We start from the raw sequence: 19,178 nt of genomic DNA on the forward strand, positions 1-19,178 counted from the left end.
GTATATGAGAAACTAAGTACTGCAGATATCTCTTTTGCAAAAGGAAGATTTCAACTGTCAATGCATCAACATGGAATGTCCACTTTGCAAGCCGAGCCTAACTTTGCAAAGCACATAGCTGGCAGCTTTCCAATTGGTTTGACCTATATCCATTTTAAATGACAGCGAACCAAAAGCTTTATGCTTTATATGCTTTACGAGCTGTGATTTTCTTGTGGCTTACGCACACACGCACGCGCGTCCATACACGATCATATATGTATATCAATTTTCTTGATCGCATAAATAATTTTATTTACAATGATTATTTAATCTTTGGATTATTAAATTCAATAATTTATTGTGAATTTAAAATATACGTTAACAATATTATTATTATCAAAATGTAATTATTTTGCTGTTATACTATCTTGTTTTATTAATATGGATCACCTACGGATTAACATAAACATAAAATTAAATTAATAAAAGATTCGAAAGATACCTCGACCGTCTTTTAATGTTAATTGTTTACGTAAAATATTAATATTTAATACAAAAAAAATTTATTCTAACGAATAATTTATACTTTGTTTCTGTAACAACAGAATTATTTTTATACACGATATACGTTGTCAAATTAAATCCTGCATCATGCACAAATTATTTTATGAGCGATATATATTTTTTTTTTTAACTAAAGTTATGATTTTCTATCATTGATAGATGTCCCGACAGAAATAAAAGCATACAATAAAGAAGTAACAAAATTAATAATAAACTGCGTACGCGTCTAATTCCGTGTATCAATTATTGCAGTCCTAAATTGCTTTTTAGCTGTAAATCATGAATTATATCTATGCACTTCGCATAGATTTACAGAAAGTGCTGTTCCATTTCCATTAGAGGATTCTTCCTCTGTAGTTTTCGAAACATAGCACTTTCCGCGAGCTTATTGCATTCATCGTCACAATTGCATTCCGGTTGCATGAGAATGCGTCCTGCAGGACCCGCGGATTATTGGATAACATGAGAAGACCAAGACCGTTTGCCATTGGCTTTAATGTGCTTGCCTGTATAAATTTGCACATACTCGGTTTCATAACAAAATTCTGCAACGATGGTATACGAACAACGAAATTCAGAAGAAATATGATAATAGACAAACTTATAATTCACGTAATATAATATTATATTGTTTAATATTGTTTTATGCTCCATATGAATTATTAAATTTTAAACAAACGTCAAAAAATGTACATTGAAAGTATTATTTAACTAAACATATCACGTATCATATTTTTTTTTTTTTTTAATCTACATTCCAAGTACAGAAATACTACTAATTTTATTTTGAAATAATTTAGACTGCAGTTATAACATAATTAATTATAAAACAATATTTTCTTGCTTCTGAAGTGGCTCTTGCGACTGATTGGATTTTGTAATACTTGCATTTCAACGAAATTGCAATCGGATTTATAATGAAACTGCGCAAAGCGATATTGATTCGGTGGAATGACTACGAAAATTTCAGCGCGATAGGACGCCGGTGGTCTCCCGAGTACGTCAGACTTGCCTTTGCAAAAGAATGTAATTCTACTCACTGGTGTACGTGATAGAATGAACAAATTGGAAAGGACGAACAATTTCCAATGACCCATTATCATATTTTCTTCCGAATCTCATTTTGCAGTTTCCACTTTTCGCATCAATTACGGATTTATTAAAGTAAGATTGGCGTAATATACTTATGTACCACAAATATAGTAGAATTTAATTATAATGAATTTATAAGATTAATTTTTTTAAAGAAATGCAATAACTTATTGATGATTATGAATTATAAATACTAATAACTGTTCATTTATCTCAATGGTAATCTCGCTATCACTTTACGGATCATTGTTCCGTGTACGTGATATCTTAGTTACTTTGTTTTCATAGTTACAGATATAATCCTGTAACATTGCGTAAGTGTTTTGAAACTATTCTACCTGTTGCGACGGCTTTGTAAACCTACGACAATATAGAAAGGATTCTAATTTACTAAGGGTTTTGTACTCGAATGTATAGATAGAATACGAACAATCAAAATTACTGCGCTATAAATAAATAATTCGAACTATTTCGTGCAAAGTTTGTACTCTTCGCGTAAAGATAAAGAAACGAGAAGTGTTTAAAACGCGTTATAAATAAAAATGATTAAATGTGATAGTTTCTTTTACTGCAGAAGCAAAAAGAAATTTACGCTCTTTTATTTTATTACAAATTATAAATATTTAATAATTTTATTATTTTATAATAAATATTATTTCTTTCTTTAGAGTTATAATTATTTGTAATTATTTGTTAGTATCTAAGAGTTTGTCATCGTTCGATAAAATAGAATTTTTTGTATTTTTAATTGATACTAATTGATTAATTAATTTTAGTAAAAAAATATTTTTAGGTATAATAGTAAGAAAAAAATGTTGTATTATAACAATATCTGTACAGTAAGACTATGACGATTGCAGTTGAAGACCTTTGCATACTAAATTTATTGCTTTCCTAGACATTTCGGTAAATGTAGTAATTTCTTGGAACGTTAAGCGCAGTTTCCAGCTGTTATTCATCATCTAGAGTGGTTATTCGGCCAATTACATTTACTGTGAATACATTTGTGTAATTTCTCGCTTTGCTCACCGTATATATCTCTACATAATGCACTTTCTATGCTTCAATAAAGATACCAAAATTTTAATCACGCCAATATTTATATCATATGAATATAACGACATTTATTTCCAGCGATAAACAAGAAAATAGAATTATGTACGTGTATAATTTAAAGAAAGAACTCGACTCATATTACGACCGCGAAATTATTAAGGCGAAAATTGCTTTTATCTTTGTCACGATTGGGGAATAAAGACGTTTGGCGAGCGTCAAGCGCGACTGGTAGTTAACGAGATGACCGTATTTCCTGCTGGAAAGGAGATCGATCGGGGCGAGAATCGAAATTGCTATGGCCTAGAGAATAATCGAGGGCGAAGACTCAAATGGTAGAACCACGTAATGGCGGTGAGCCGGCCAATATTGAGTTATGCTAGACCGGGATTGGTACCGAATACTAGATCGAGCGACATTACGCATTTAGGTATTGCGGATGAACGGCCGCGAGCTGACAGTGCTTGATCCTCGCATTAAATTCTATAAATGACGAATATGTGCACAGCACTCTCAACGAGATTCACGAATTCCTTTACGCGTGGGGAAATTTCAATTATCCCGTGTGCACAATGCATTTTCATTATGCGCCGTAAAAATGTTCCCTTCTTTTATATTAAAAAATTAAATATATAACCGACGCACGCGGTTATCTAATATATACATTAAAGAATGGGTAATTACTTTTACGAAGAGACATTCTAGTTTGATACGGTCAAAGGAAAATTTTTGTTGAATTTTATTAATTTTATTTTCTCAATTCATCCGCGATCGATTTCTACGTTGAAACCCTTCGATAAAGCCCTATCGCGATAGGGAAGCCGCAACACTAAACGACCTAAACAGGCAATTTCAATTATCACGATAAAATGTTATCGTCGCGAAGGATCTGTATACGTCATACATAAATTTAATCTGTAGTTATAACGTGTACGCGAGAAGAAAGAGGTTTATATTCAAGAAATTTCTGTATCATTCAAAAAAGAAATATGTTATAAAAAAAACCTACATTACATTCTCAATTTAAATACGTAAAAAGGTGATATTATATTTTAAGCATTTCATCTTTTTGCATTTTTATTTACGCTTTAGCGAGACCTGCCAGCACCGTGAGAGAAAAGTACAACAACCGTATGTTTGTAAAATAAGTATCTTCTATTCGCGAGACTAAAAATTTCTGAAAACAACTATCAGTAAAGTGGTTTCTCATATCTTTGCTATCGCGTTATTAGCGCATTTATTTCCATTACAAACAGTTTACCATATAACGAACTTTATTAAAATTTTATAATGTTTGCGTGGGTGTGTGTGTGTGTGTGTTTGTGTAGTGTGGTGTGCTTCAAAATCTCTGAAGATTGGATTATAAGAAGCTCTTTAATCAAAGAATGATGACATTTGATTTGGTTCACACGATGTTACACTACACCGTATAATTTGACAATGACCTAATTAGAGTGTAGTAAGCTTGTGCCTCCGTTGTGTAATTTACACATAGTGAAGCGTAAATTAGGACCCTTGCAAATTTGAAGCCGTAAGTTATATTACAGCGATGCTTATCCCAACAGCTCTAATGCAAATTTAGCATATACATTGTGCAGTATTTAGATAACGTAATGCGCTTTTTAAAGACTTTACTTAATTATGTAATATTCACTTTTATATTAGGATTTCAAATTATCACTTTATTTCAATTTTCTTATTTAAGGAAAACATGAAAGCTATTACATTACGTATAGTTATTTTCAATAATTAATTTCTTACTGTTAATTAATTTCTTTATTAAACAGATGCATGCTTTTAAGATATTGACCAAGTCCGTTGTTTACGTATACATTTGTTATATCGAATAAGTAATAATAATATTTTACAATCTTTAAAAAACGCATAATGTTAATAATGTAAAAATTAAGTAGCTATTGTGCAAAAAAAAAAGAAAGATAAATATTTGAATCTATTAACTAGCAAGATGTAAGCTTCTCGCGCGTATATCAGTAATCTATTTTTGTAACCTTATCCGGGGTCGAAACAATGTGAAGGGTCCATGAAAAGGGGATCGATTCGATAGCAAAGTAATATCTCAGCGACCTTCTATCCGTTAATAGGAATATTGCAATTATAAATAAAATACATAGAACTAAACGTATCGCAACAAAAAGATCATAAAGCAATTTCTTTATCCTTTGAGACTGTGACGTTTTATTTATTCCTTCGGTGCAAAGTATTACTTCAGCACAATTTTTAATAAAGCTGCACGAATATCTGTTATTTTCTAATAAAGGCCAATATACTTTTTTTTTTTTTTTTCAATAAATCGATACCGAGTTAGAATTCATAGTCGGCCAAGCCGGCGAGTATTATGCAAAGCCGTCATGTCAAAATTTCTTCAGCCACGAAATTAAAAAAGAAAGATGCGACTAGTTTTTTCTCTTCTTCCCTCGTCATTTACTCGTACCGCGTTAAGATATTCCTCGGTCAACTCTACACATCCACGTGTAAACAGCGAAAACCGAGGGGGGGTGCTTAAATTTTCACATAGCGCCGCCCTTTCGTAGTCTCCGCCGGTTGACCTGCGAGAGAATTTATGTACCGAAGGAATACGCTATAGTTCTCTTTCATTCTTTCCTTCATGCATTCGCTATGCTTTTACCCACCTTTCATAAACCAGCGCCATTTTATCATCGCATTTTATCGTACCTTTCTGCTCAAGATACGCGCGCTCTCTTTTGAACGTACGAAAATGTTTTTAAAATATTCATAACACGTGCGTACTTCTTCAAGACAACTTCAGCAATCTTCAATCTTACGTTACGACACTATACGGTTAAAAGAGACATTGATTTAGGTGGGAATATATAAATTTTCCCTTTAAAAAATATGCATCAACCCCTTTTTTTTCAAAGTGCAATTTGATTGCGAGAAAACATGCACGGTATAAAACCGTGTATTAAAGCGAGAAGTTTGTTCCGAATTTATTATTTCGCTTTACGTCAATACTACCAAAATTAGACATGTGATTTTCTCGAGATGGAATTTTGAATGAATAGGTACAGGTGTATAGAGCATACATTGATGGCTAGGGGAATAATGTACACACTTCAATGGTTTCAAAGCTTTGAGCATTCGCAATTCGCTTAGAGATCTATTCAACCCATTATGCTATGTAGGTACGATTGTCAAAGATTATTTGATTATGTTACATATGATACAAGGTGCTTAATTAAATGAATATGCCTAGACAGAAAAACTATGAATATCGTATTGCGAAATATTTTCTCATTTTTATATTCTGAATCAAATATTTCTATAGTACTAAAATAAATTGTTGGGCAAGAATAATTAGATGGACGTGAAAAATAAATAGAGAGGGGAAAAAGAATAATGTGTCGATTAAAATTATCAAGTATGAATATCTATCCATCTTCTAATTATCTTTAATAATTAGTAAATGTATACAAAAAGCCTTGTGCATATTAATTTCAAAATAAATTATTTTAAGCACAAAGACGGCACTAAAATAAATATTGACTAAGGGGGTTCTTGTTGATTTCGAAAATAATTATTCTCAAGTACAAAGATAAGTGAGCATGAACGCGAAGGATAATGAGGGTTGATATTCCGTGTTTCGCGAGGGGTAAATTCGTCGCTACCTACGGGGTAAGCACGATTGACATTTGCTAAAGACGGTGGATTTGTGCAGGCACCACGTCAGCTATGTATCCTACCCTAACTGCACTTCGCGTTTCGAGGTGGACTAATTAATGCGCGGTAAGTCGCCCGGCTTTAGCGAAACACTACGCTGTGCGGCGTAACTTACATGCATGTGACGTATCTGCGATGTAAATCGTACTACGAATCTATGGCACACGTGCGGTATCTCCGTGTTCTTCAGGACAGGCCTGGTGAAAATTATAGGCTCGTCTCTTCCTGCTCTATGTCGAGCCCCCACCCCATAAAAGACGCGCTACGATCGCGGAAGATTTGTTGAAGGTAGCGGGTCGTTTTCCTGACTCGGTTCTTCGCGGGAGGACAAGGTTCGGTCTCGGGGTCTTACTTAGGGTCGACTTCGTTCGTCACGCGTATATAAGGCTTGGAAGTTTAAAGCTTGATTTATCGCGACGACCAGAAGGGCACGCCGAAACGCGAGCAGACAGGCCAACGCGGGGCGACAAGAGCACAGAGATGTGATCTATGGATACTAAGTCTATTTCAGATTATCTGACATGGGAACGCATCTCCGTGTAATGCGTTGACGTCACGAGAACGTCGGGACAATATACGTACTACGATGACATACAACGCTTGTCGTCTATAGGTATGCAAAGTAATCTCCTTACAAGGTTGTAGATGCGAGTATATTTTTGTACTCAGCATATGTTATTTCGATAAATATGTACGTTTATTTAAATACGTTTGAGGAATTATTTTCAAATGTATATTAAAATGCGCAAGTAATATTATTAAATAAAAATTTATTAAAGATGTTAATATGCAAGAATATCGAACAAAATTTGTATTGCAATAAATCTACAAAAAAAAATTTAATTTTAAATTATTTTTGTAAAATATTTCTTTTTTACAGTATATGTATATAATTTAGCATACTTCGATTTTGTTAAATTTTTTTGTCAATAATGTTATTCAAAATTATATTTACAAGCTGCATTTTAATTCATTTGTTTGTCTTATTTTTTTTTTTTTGTTTTTTTACTTTCTTGGAGGTATCTTTTCTTATCTCTTTAACGTTCATAGAAAAATTCACATCGGTTAGAATCTAAGAAACCAGGACGAAAATTGGAAGAAAAGAAAAGTGGCCAATCGAGATGGTCGTGAGGTAAAACTTAGGGGAAACGAAGTAATGTGAAGGGATGTGGTCGCCCCAGGAGATAAAAGTGGATTTTGGATGGCACTCTGGTCTACAACGACGACGTTGCGACGAGTGGAAGAGCTTCTTTTTAGATCAGAGACGATGCAATGTTTGTTCACCGAAAGAATGTTGACGTTACGTAGGACATAAAGATAATTTAATATAATCAAAAGCGAGATATATTTTTAACTTTGTAATATTATCGTTATATGAGGATATGTCAATTGCAATTTTGATATTTATTCATGATTATTTAAATAAATATAAAATAAAAATTATTTTTTATTTAATTTGATTCTTACAATTTTAATATAAACTTTTCGACTAACAAGATACAAGAATAAAAAAGAAGAATCCTAATCGATGAGACATGCGCTTCTTTTTTTAGAAAAGAAGCTACCTCTATAGTTACGTAACATTAACATAATTTTAGGTCGTTCAACGATGTCAAAAGCCTTCTAAACGATGTCTTACGTCAATGTATTACAATCATGTCTTGAATCAACTCGATACGAACTTCAAAGGTCACAGAGCCTATTACTAAACCATGTGCTCTTATTCGCGATACTGCAGAGAACCGCAGTAATTGTCGATCATATTCTGACAAGTATTAATAGAACTTGAGATAGATATACAATAATAAAAACCCTACATAATTTTATTTATTACCCATACAAAACAATTAATATTGTTTTATTATGTATTTATACAGAATTCTATTTTTTAATTTTTATTTTTATTTTTAAGGAGATTTAATTGTTTCCGCTTTTCTGTTAAGCTAATTTGTTCTCTAATTTCGTGCCGCTAAAGTGTCAAATTTATTTTAATTATATCGTAAATTTTAGTTATTTTTATTACTCTGTAAACTTTAATTATTTTCATTACTTCGTAATTTTTATTTTATATTTTTATTTGCTTCGTATATAATACAGCAAATAAAATATCTGGATTTAATTTCAAAAAGTATATTTAAGTATAGAAACGGGTTAACGTAATTTTTTTTTTTTTTACTTAATTATGTTTAAACTTTTTTATTTCATATTGCGCTTGGATGTACAATTATCCTTATCTTAAAAAACCCGTATTAAATCAAGTCGAATTTATTGTGGTCGTTTTACCACAATGCTAATTGTTCGTTTGCTTTGTACCGCGAAAAAAATTCGCAACCTAATTTTTAATATTTTCTAAACCCTAATTATTATAATTTTATCGTATGTACCTTTCCCCAAAGCGATAGAAATTTGTTAGAAAATATGTGACTCACCGATCGATGCGCAGCAGCGGAGTTTTGTAGTAATCCTGTAACAAACAAATAAAATTTAAATTGTAGAGATTAGAATAATGTCTAATGTTATAAAAAAATTTACGCGTCTCTAATAAATTTTTTTAATTAAATAATGGAAACCAAAGTTATCTATTAGCTGAACTAAATTTCAAAGAAATTAAATTTTTATTGAATTAAATTTGTTTTTGATTACTGAACTTTATTATGCAAATATTGAAGCAAAAATCTCGATAACGCAAAACTTTTAATTTGTTTTGTAAGTGAAATGTGATGTTTACCTTAGGGTTGCTCCGCCGAGGCAGGATACCTCTCCTAGGCCTCCTCCTCCTCTCAGGATGTGTCGATGTTCAGGATGATCAGGATGTACGTCGGGTTAGTTTGTCCTTTCACACATTCTTCGAATTTCTATTTAACATAACAAGAATAATTGCTGGTTAGTTAGATTCTTACCACGGTTCGAGACATGATTGTAATAATAAGGTGAAAGATTGTAACACAAGTATATTTACCTTTCGACGTTTTAGTCAGAGTTCCGCTTCCTATTGAAAATAAGTGCCGAGACTGCCGAATGATACGCAGTACGTGACCTTGGCTGGCGCGATTTCCGTAGTGGAACAAGGCGAGATATCCGAGATACGCAACTCACGAGCTCGGCCGCCCGTGTTTATATTTTCACCTGCAAACAATTCGATACAATATATCTTTAATATTCACTTCAATGTATCGTGTATTTGTAGTAAAAAATGAAAGAAAAAGCTAGAATAAATGACGCGCACGAGGAATCGTTTAATAAAATAAAAACGAATACTTACTCTGGGATTGCATAATGCCTCTCCAAAGCTTTGTTCTTCTCTCAGGGTGTCGGATGGGCCGAATCCTCCTTCCCTACAAAAGGGTCACGAAAAACGCTTCAATCGCTAATTAAACAGCGACGAGAGCACTCCTGTTTCTCCTCTGGATCTGAAACAGAAAATCACTGGCTGATTAATAACAAATCAAGTATAGATTTACTGTAAAAATACAATTATTTTACCGTGCGTATCGAGATCCGCGAGCAGGTATTAGCTGCGATCGACGATCTGGGGCGAAACGACGACTTGGCTCCGCGCGAGCGAGCCACGTAACGCCGCCGAGTTCGTCGTAGATCCAACGAGTCGCGGGATCTACGACAAACTCGGCTGCGTTACGTGGCTCGCTCGCGCGATTGCGTTGTACAAGATGGCCGATCACACTGGTCCTCGACTACTGTCGATCGCGCGCTGACCGCGTCGTGTGGACTTACAAGTTGTAAGTCCACACGACGCGGTCAGTGCGCGGTCGACAGTAGTCGACGACCAGTGTGATCGGCCATCTTGTACAACGCAATCGCGCGATCGAGCCACGTACCCTCACCCCGCGCCCGTCTACCCTCCCTTGCCCTTCACCTCCACCGCGCCAACAACCTCTGTCTCGCTCCCGCTACGCAACGTATACATGACACAAATGAATTCATACCGAATATTCCCTGCGAGATTACGAACTCCCAACTAGAACACATCTCGCGATTCTCGTAGATGAAATTCCACTTCGAGCAAGCTCCGACCGAACTGATCGACGACCAGCTTCTCTTTCAGTACTACCAACGATATTTCTCTCGGCCGTGTTACGAACGAATGTTCGTGTCCGGCAGAAACGTTGTCGACGGCACCAAGATTAATCATCGATCAGCTCGCTTGGAGCTTGATCGAAGTAGGCTTCGATCAATTACTCTTAGGTTACGAAATTGGCCCGGGGAAGCAAATATGTTCTTGGTACAAATAGGAATAAAACTTACTTTAAAGGAAGGAAAGGCGATGCTGAGTACTCTCCGTACGTGGAGGATAAGGAGGAGAAGGTAATTTTCGCCGGCGTTGCATCTTCGCTAATCAAATATACGTAGAATTTGCAGAACGAACGGAGCGCGTCTTCTACACGTCCTACCAGATCGGCCGCCCGAGGGGGAATAAAAAAGGAAGACGGTAGCGCTGTAGCGCAAGCAGCGGCCGTATTAGGCCCTCTGTTGCGTCACCGCGCATGCGCTGCTCTCGTCTGCAAATACTCTAATTTTAAATCACTTCGTTTCACTTGCAACAAAATTTAAAGCATTATAAAATTAATGATATCCTGAATTATATATGAAACATATTAATTAAATATTAAACTCAATGTGCAGCGAATCTGAACTGATGGATACGTGGCGGTATTTAATGGAATGAATGAATTATTTGTAGCTTACTTAATTAACCGAAGGAAAGGAATCTAACTAATTTTCGCATAATACAAATTATATTTAAATAATAGAGAGATATATACGTGCACCCGTAGTTTTCTAAAAATTATTAAATGTAAAAGAGCTCACTGTAATGTAAAAAAAAAGCCAAGGTAAATAACGCACAGTCTGTAATGTCTAGTATTAAAAAAAAAATATTAAATTTTATTTGAATCCTAAAGAGAAATGATAAAATTGTAAATAAATATTTTTAGTTTTGTACTAAGATACCTTTAATATTAAGATATCTTTTATTCCTTACGCGAAATACGTATCCGTACAAAATGTAATTTTGTTTTTTTTCTTATAAATATCGGAAATAAATACGTCTCTATATTTCTCTACTCGTATTACTTTTCCAGTCAAAATCACAGAGAGATAAATCTGTTTCTATATTTTATTGAGTTATGTAGTTTCCTCTCTGTGATGCAGCCGAAGGATAACAAAGGGAGACCTAGGTATGATCATAAAACTTGCGGATGTAAATATCAATCTCAACTCTTTTTTTTATATACCGAAAGATAAGTCCGTCTCTGCTTTCAACAAGCTATTGCGCGATGAGTTATATTTTGATATTAAGGTAAGGGATGCATGACTTTGATACATTTCTTTTCTTCGCAGTTGCTTCTACTCACTTCGAAAATTTTCAAACTCACGAAACTGCTTGAACTTTATCCTGGGCCGTCGAGCTTATTCTCATTTTGCACTTTTCTCTTTCATTCGCGGTATCGCGAAGAGTTATGGCAATACCGCGAACAGTTTCCACCGTCTACTTGATAATAACGCGAAATTGATTACGGTTTTATCAACTTCGAGTCGATTGCACTACCGAATTTCAATAACTCCCATTAACGGGGAGTTGCGAACGTTGCTATTATAAAAAGTTAGTTAAATACTAGCCGACTTTGATTTACTATCGCAAACAAATACCGCGGTTATATTTATATTAAATAATATAAATATTTTCTGTAATAATTTCGTAAGGCTATTATAAAATGTCGTACCAGTTTAAATGCGCGCGTTTAAATTTCTTTTAGAACGTTAATAAATCTTCGGACAAAAGTTTTCGTTTCAGAATATTTTATTTCGATAAGTCTCTCAAGAATTACGGTATTTGCCATTCTCTTTTTATCTAAGTAGATCTCTGATCGCCAAGAAAGCTCACATATGCATACGAAGCACATACCTCGGAACTTCTTCGGTTTCGAAGCAATTTCAAAGAACTTTGCCTGGGTGAGACAAGTAGCTTTACGAACGATTTAGTAGCTATTTTATCACCCTCACTTACATTGAGTGGTGTGTTTGTGAACTTGGTGGTAGGGTTGTAACGACTGTAAAGTGCACAAGTACATCGAAGTAAATTTTCGAAATTGGCGGTCTCGTTAATTGTTGGCACACTGCAGTCAGTCGTTAGATCCTAGTTAAGATAAAGAGGCAATTGTGGTAGAGCCCAACACCGAATTCTATATATTTTCCGATCTACATCGAGACAATTGGAACCCGTTGTCATATGAATTTATAGGCAGTCATCATGAAACCCTCATTAAACTCAGAAAAATGAGCTCATTAACTCTTGATTCTTCTACAATCTGACCTCGATTCCGTGCGATAAGTTAGAAAGAGCGTTAAAAATGTCATCGTATCTGATAAAAATTGCAATATATGCAAGAGAATGCAATTGGCAAAAAGAACTACTATATATATATACAACAACAAATATATTAACGTATGTTACACCATCTTTTCACTTTGTTCATATTTTACTTTCTAAATTTCTTTTTTAATCTCTGTTTTCTTTGTTCGTTTTTTTTCTGTTTTCTCGCAAAACCGTCTACGTTATCATTCAAAATTTTATGCACAAAACAACTAATTGCATGTGTTTCTTCTGCCTGTTTCAGATACTAACACAACTGAACTCACAACACACTAACCAACTACGTCTTTCGGTAATAAGCATTATGATCTCGCCCAGGGTCTCGTGCCAACGCCCTAAGTCCTGATTGTGAAAAGGGTTTATTGCGTTCCACGCAATAAGGATCAGATCGGGGGAAAGCCCACATATCTTTCAATGAATAAATTTATCAGGCCATCAAATAAATCGTGGGTCAATGTAATTTAATTCACAGATATTCTGTTGTGGGAGTTGAATTAAATCTTTTGCTTCTAAAAGAAATAGGCAACGTGCATGAAGTACTGGAAAAGGTGTTAGGGTGAGCATTCTTGTAAATATTCTAGATAAATTTTCCTTAATCATACTTATTCAATTTAAATTACCGTAATAAGATCTGATAAAAATTATATATAATTAATTAGATATACCTGCACTACACAAATGTCACATAATTCAATATCTTTGTGTTAAACGGAAAGCTATTTTTTTTTTTTTTTACACAAAGAATCATACGTTAGAATTATTGTGAGTTAAAGCGCAAAAAGCTTCCTCCGTTCTAAATTGCGATTCTTGTAAATTGTAGACCATTTGACGTGAGTTTTGAGAGTGCAGGTATATCTGGCCGGAAAGTCCACTTCTGGTGATAGCAAGCGGAACGCGGAAAGCGCGGAAAAAGCAAGAAAATTCGCTGACATCGTACGTTCATATGTACGGCTTCTGTTGAGAAATCGATCACAGAGGCAGTCTAAAAGCGAATAAAAATGTATAATATATTGTTCCACAAAAGCATGTTAACGTGACTTGTGCATATTTATATAAGAATATATAAAATCATTTAATTACTTATAAAATTACGATTGCACACTCCGTTTTATATTAATAACTACAGAAATAAAACTGCTAGAAACGAAATCGTAAATAAGAACGTTTGACGAGCGTGAAAGAGAATAAAAAAATACCATGATAAAACGAGAAAGGAATAAGACGATACCTAAGCTAGGGTGACTACCCTACGAAATGCCTTACAGAATTCCCCGTGGAAGTCTGTGGCAATTCCGGTGGCGTAAACGAGCGGGGCCTTTATCGATAAGAAGAGAATCCGCGGAAAGAAGACCGCATAAACGTACCTCTGGGTCCGTCGTGGTGTTGTCCGCCGGGGGTGGCGGTGGCAGTGAGGGCGGAGGAGGTTGCAGACGTCGTGATTTGGAACGTCGAACGGGTGGCGGTCGGGGTGTTCCCTGCCTTGCCACCATCAGCTCTTCTGTCGCAGGAACCGCGGGGGGTTGTGGCCCCGTGGTGGGGCTACCCTCCTACAAAAAGCGCCAAGGTATTACGGCGTTTCATCATAATGAGGAGTGGCAGTACAAGTAAATGCAAAAAATAATATTTTATAAAACCAAAGATGTTTTAGATTTCATGGTTTTATCTCGCAGCTTAAATGCAACGTTATTGTTACAGATAATATTCTTTATTGGACTTACTCTTAAGAATTCAGAATGCCCCAGTTAATTATTTGCTCGCGAAATATGACGTACGTTCGCGTTACATATTTAAAACCAACGGCACCCTTGAGAACGCCTATATATTATGTTGTAATACCATCTTCCTTTGTCATTTGATATAAGCTCTTTGAAACTGAAAATAACAGGTAACGCAGAAGCTGAAGAGTTCTAAATTAAAAGCTCACATTTTTCTTAAAATTATTTAAAATGTCTTTTTTTTTCTTTTTCTTTTTAATGCTTACATTTTTTTTTATTTTAAACCGTTGTTTCAAGTTATGATAAATCCATGAAATTTAACCTTATTAAAAACGCAGTTTATTTAATGAATTAAATAAACAGCGAATAGTTGTCTGTAAAAACTAAATGTTTGATTGTCTAAATGTTGCTCGATACCCCACTTATGTAAAAAGTACGTGTGGACTATTAAATAGAAGTGTAGGAATCTGATCGTGTCGTAAATTCTCAAAGGCAGTGGTTCTGTCTGGGGACGCGGAAATCGTGGACGTGGCAGAGGTCGCGGGGGCGGCGCGAACCTTTTTGGTTCCGGCGTCGCCCCCGCGAATTACGCACCAGGACTGCAGGGCGTTGCGCCTGGACTGCGGGAGGTCGTGAACATCCTCGGGAAAAGGAATCAAGCTGGCACCCTATCGGGCGTTGGGCCGCCACCGGGAACTCTGGATAATGATAGCGAAGAGGAAGGGACTTCCAAAAGACCACCGAGGCCTCTCTACAGGAGGTTAATCAACTACGTCAGACAAGCCTGGACCGGCGTCAAATTTGCCCTAGGTATATTTGTTTCAGATTTATCAATAAAAATCGTTGTTGTGCCTTACGCAAGAAACAACCTTTCTGTTAAATGTAAAAATTATCAAGTTGATCATTACTATGGAACATTGAAACTTTATTTGTAGCATTATCGTATTATCGTGCTTAAGTATTTAATGTTAGATATCCTATCTGAAACTAGTCATTTTAAATAGTAAATGAGAGCAAGAGTTACCTGCGCTAGGCGTCGCAGATGTAATTTTCTCGGACGTCAAGTGTATCTGGAACTGTGTCGAAGCTCGGGACGGATCCGTGCCGGCCGGCAGAGAATGCGCGTAGCGAATGCGCAATAGCTTTCTTGCACGTAAGGTGCACCTCGTGCTGTGCCAAAATCCGCAACGGGGTCCGTGCCGTCCGACCGGGAATCTGCGCGTAGCAGATGCGCAGTAGCTTTCTTGCACGTAAAGTGTACCTCGTGCTGTGCCGAGATTTGTTACGGGGTCCGTGTTGGATAGGAAGTGTTGCGTTCGAATAAGTGTCGATGTCGTCGACTCGGGAATCAACGAACGATCATTATTCGTAGTGTGATTCTCCTGTGTGATTCTACTCATCGCTCTGTGCCTCGGACGGGTCAAGGTTATGACGTGGACGAAACGCACGAAGTGCCGGCATTACCGACCCGCTTCACTCCCCACCTCCTTCAGCAACGTTCTGCAAGTTCCGGCGATCGCCATTGTCGGGGCGTGATCTGCATCTTGCCAGGCTTCTTCGTCGCGGCCGTGGTTCTCATCCCATTTCGAGTGAGGTTCACGAACTTGAGGAAGGTCAAGTGTGCAGTGAAAATTTTATCTGGACCGTGTGTGTACGACATATCGGGGCTTGTCTCATTCGTCGCTTGGCGTAAATCAGCTATCAGCTTCGATCGTTCTGCCGACGAGAATTAATCGAAGTCGGAATTGACTTGGACCTAGTTTTACATCGTAGTCATTCTTGTGTCGGGATCGACGACGACTCGAGAGAAGATTCGGTGGACGTGAGCAACACTATGAATATCGAGAGTGTAAATGTATACGATAAATAATCGTGATAGTCTACCGTCATTTTTTTAGTCGTTCGTCTTTCGAGTATGCGTTAGTGATCGGTGACAGTCATTATAAAAAAGCAGAGCAGTGTAATATAGTATCGAGTGATTTGAAGTGCTACAACACGCCAAGATAATCCAGGATACTCCCACGAAAAGAAGGAAGGAAGGAAGGAAGGAAGGATGGAAGGAAGGATGGAAAATTACTTAACCTAACTGGAAGCTACAAAGGTAAGTTAACTGACAACATACACATATCATATCTCTATAGATCACTCAATTGTAATTATTAATATAATTAACTAATGTCTGAATGTAATGATGCGTGCGTAGCACACGCATGGTTTTCTCTAGCATAATACAAATTAAAAAAATGTTTAATAAGTTAAATCATTGTTCGTTCAAAGAAAAAAAGAAAAAGAAAATTAAACTTTAATTCTATCTTATGTTTAAGTCGATAGTAATGTCATAAATACAAAATTAATAATACAGTACACATATCTAGTACATACCCAACAGCGATAAATTTATGAAACAATTTTATATGTGCATAAGAAAATGTTGAGGAAAAGGTGACTTTTCTATTTTCTCATATATTCAAGAATCGAGAAATCATATGGGAATAACATTTTACATTTTATGAACCTGAATGTATTCGATAAACTGTCGTCAGTGTACCTTCTATACTGTTTTCTATTGGACTACCAGTAAAAAAAGTAACTCGCGTACTTACTTGGGAAACGTGAAGGCCTCTAGAGCTTTCTTGACATTTTAACCAACACTGCACCCTACTCACATGTTTTACTGATCATCTATGTTGCATGACTCTTGCATGTATATAGTTTGCTTGTCTATTTATATCTTTCAATTATATCTTTATTCAATCAGAATTTAAGCAACCAGCAACTTTATTTTGATAAATATTTTTTTAATAAAATTGACAATACTTTGAAATCGTTGACACACTATATTAGTTTTATTTTTTATCTTTATTTTTACAATTATTAATAATTAATACTCATTTTGAACATGCGTCATTCAACAGAGGTAGCTTGAAACTCAAGTCTCATAGTGATTAAAAGTTTCTAAAAAATTTATAATAAAATTCATGAAGTATTCACTTTTATATTATCACATCGTGCATGGTGAGTGGTTTTACTGTCAACTTATGCTATTGTTTTTACGTATCTCGTGGTCGCCAAAGGCGTACTTTCATCACGCAACACTCTAGAGACCGACAGAATATCAACGCAATGTATCCTGAGGATTCGGGGTCGCAAACTTCATGAAAATTCATACAGTCCAGGTGCGGTTTCATCCGCAAATTACATTTTCACAAACAAATTTATGAGGGAAATATCTGGAACCAACATCGTCATCCGTGCGACGTATCAGTGCGAAGGACGGTGAAATACCGTTCGCAAACGCTTGCCTTGCATTTGTTATCTGCTGGTTGCTCTCGACCATAACTTTATTGGAATGACGTATTTATCGGATCAGAATATTGCAAAAATGTGTATTACATACGGTTGTAATTCTAGCTAATTCATTAAGCAAAATATAATTTTTAACAAACTTTTGTCATCACAAATTTACTCATTTAAATTAATGTAAGGTGAGACATACGATATGCGTGGAGTTAATTTATTTTTTTTCGCATTTATTTGTAAAATGTATTTTAAAATATAATCTTGTTCTCCGTACTTATTATACAAAAATTTTCATAATTTAAATTAATTATTATAAGGTTTCGTTGGACCGAAATTACATACAAATGAGATAAAATAAAATATATTACAGCGAAAATAGTAGAATGATAGAACGTTGCGCGACACAACATGATTATAATCACGCACGTTGTTAACACTGTGACCACTCTTAACAAGCGCCACGAGTTTATTGCTTAAAAAAGATTTTAGCAGGTAAACCAAGCCATTCAATTATAAAGAAACTTGAAATAAATTAAAAAAAAATTATTAGTTTATTTATATTAATGAAGAAAATACGTATATGTGTAACTGCATTTATGAAGGAAAAGCATATCTCTCTGGAACCATTTACAAACAGTCGAATATTCTCATTGAATTTGCCAGCATATAATAGATTCCTGCGGGATCACTGTCGATGAACGCATTGACGGGAACTCCGATAGTCTAGCCTTTCATCACGAAACAGAGACCCATGTGCATCCAGCCTATGCGACGGCAACGGATGCATTCCGCGAGGAATACCTTTCATCTCTTGCACAGATCCAATATCTCGAAAGTGGAGAAATCATCGAAGTCCACAATTCGGTCTTCATCCCTAGACCGTCCTCCAAAATGAGACGTAGGGTCGAACGGATGTTGCCTCACCGTTGACCCTATTTACGCTCGGTCAAACCGACCCTTTAGTTAAAGAGTATATGACACGAAAAAGTAGAGTACGGAAGCAAGTCGTCTAGATTAAATTTCAAGTTTCTTTCTTCATCCGGTGTTTTTCGAGAAAATAGTGTAGAAGTGATATTAAAATACTCTGACTTGTACCAAATGCAATAAAAGGAAACATCTCTCTTACGATAGATCATATAACTTTTTATTGATATTTTGCTATATGATCTTTATCACGATTAATAGATAGAAACCATGACGAGGATAGGAAGTATAATTACATAACGACTACGTTACGTAAACTATAAATTTTTCTGATTAGAATTCATGTTTTTAGAAACATTAGTAACATTTTAATTTGAAACTTTTTTTATTCTATATGACGCAAGGCGTTTTTTTTATTTTTTCATTTTTTTTTTAATTGATTTCGTGCTGTCATAACT

At 35.5% G+C, this 19,178-nt stretch overlaps 1 protein-coding gene across 3 annotated transcripts in view; it reads left to right on the forward strand.

Moving 5' to 3' along the window:
- LOC139113130 (A-type potassium channel modulatory protein KCNIP1) overlaps window positions 1-19,178 on the forward strand; it is an 86,854-nt gene that overhangs the window by 52,288 nt on the left and 15,388 nt on the right. For 2 of the 3 annotated variants that reach the window (XM_070674057.1, XM_070674056.1), the window contains exons 2-3: window positions 13,026-14,345; window positions 14,989-15,306. The exons of the other annotated variant lie outside the window; for it this stretch is intronic. In XM_070674057.1, the coding sequence (XP_070530158.1) occupies window positions 14,036-14,345; window positions 14,989-15,306 (628 nt within the window). In that variant the 5' untranslated portion in view covers window positions 13,026-14,035. The remainder of the gene's footprint in view (window positions 1-13,025; window positions 14,346-14,988; window positions 15,307-19,178) is intronic. 3 annotated transcript variants of the gene reach the window in all.

The sequence above is a fragment of the Cardiocondyla obscurior genome, linkage group LG02 (genome assembly GCF_019399895.1).
Source record: "Cardiocondyla obscurior isolate alpha-2009 linkage group LG02, Cobs3.1, whole genome shotgun sequence".
NCBI classification, from domain to species: domain Eukaryota; kingdom Metazoa; phylum Arthropoda; class Insecta; order Hymenoptera; family Formicidae; genus Cardiocondyla; species Cardiocondyla obscurior.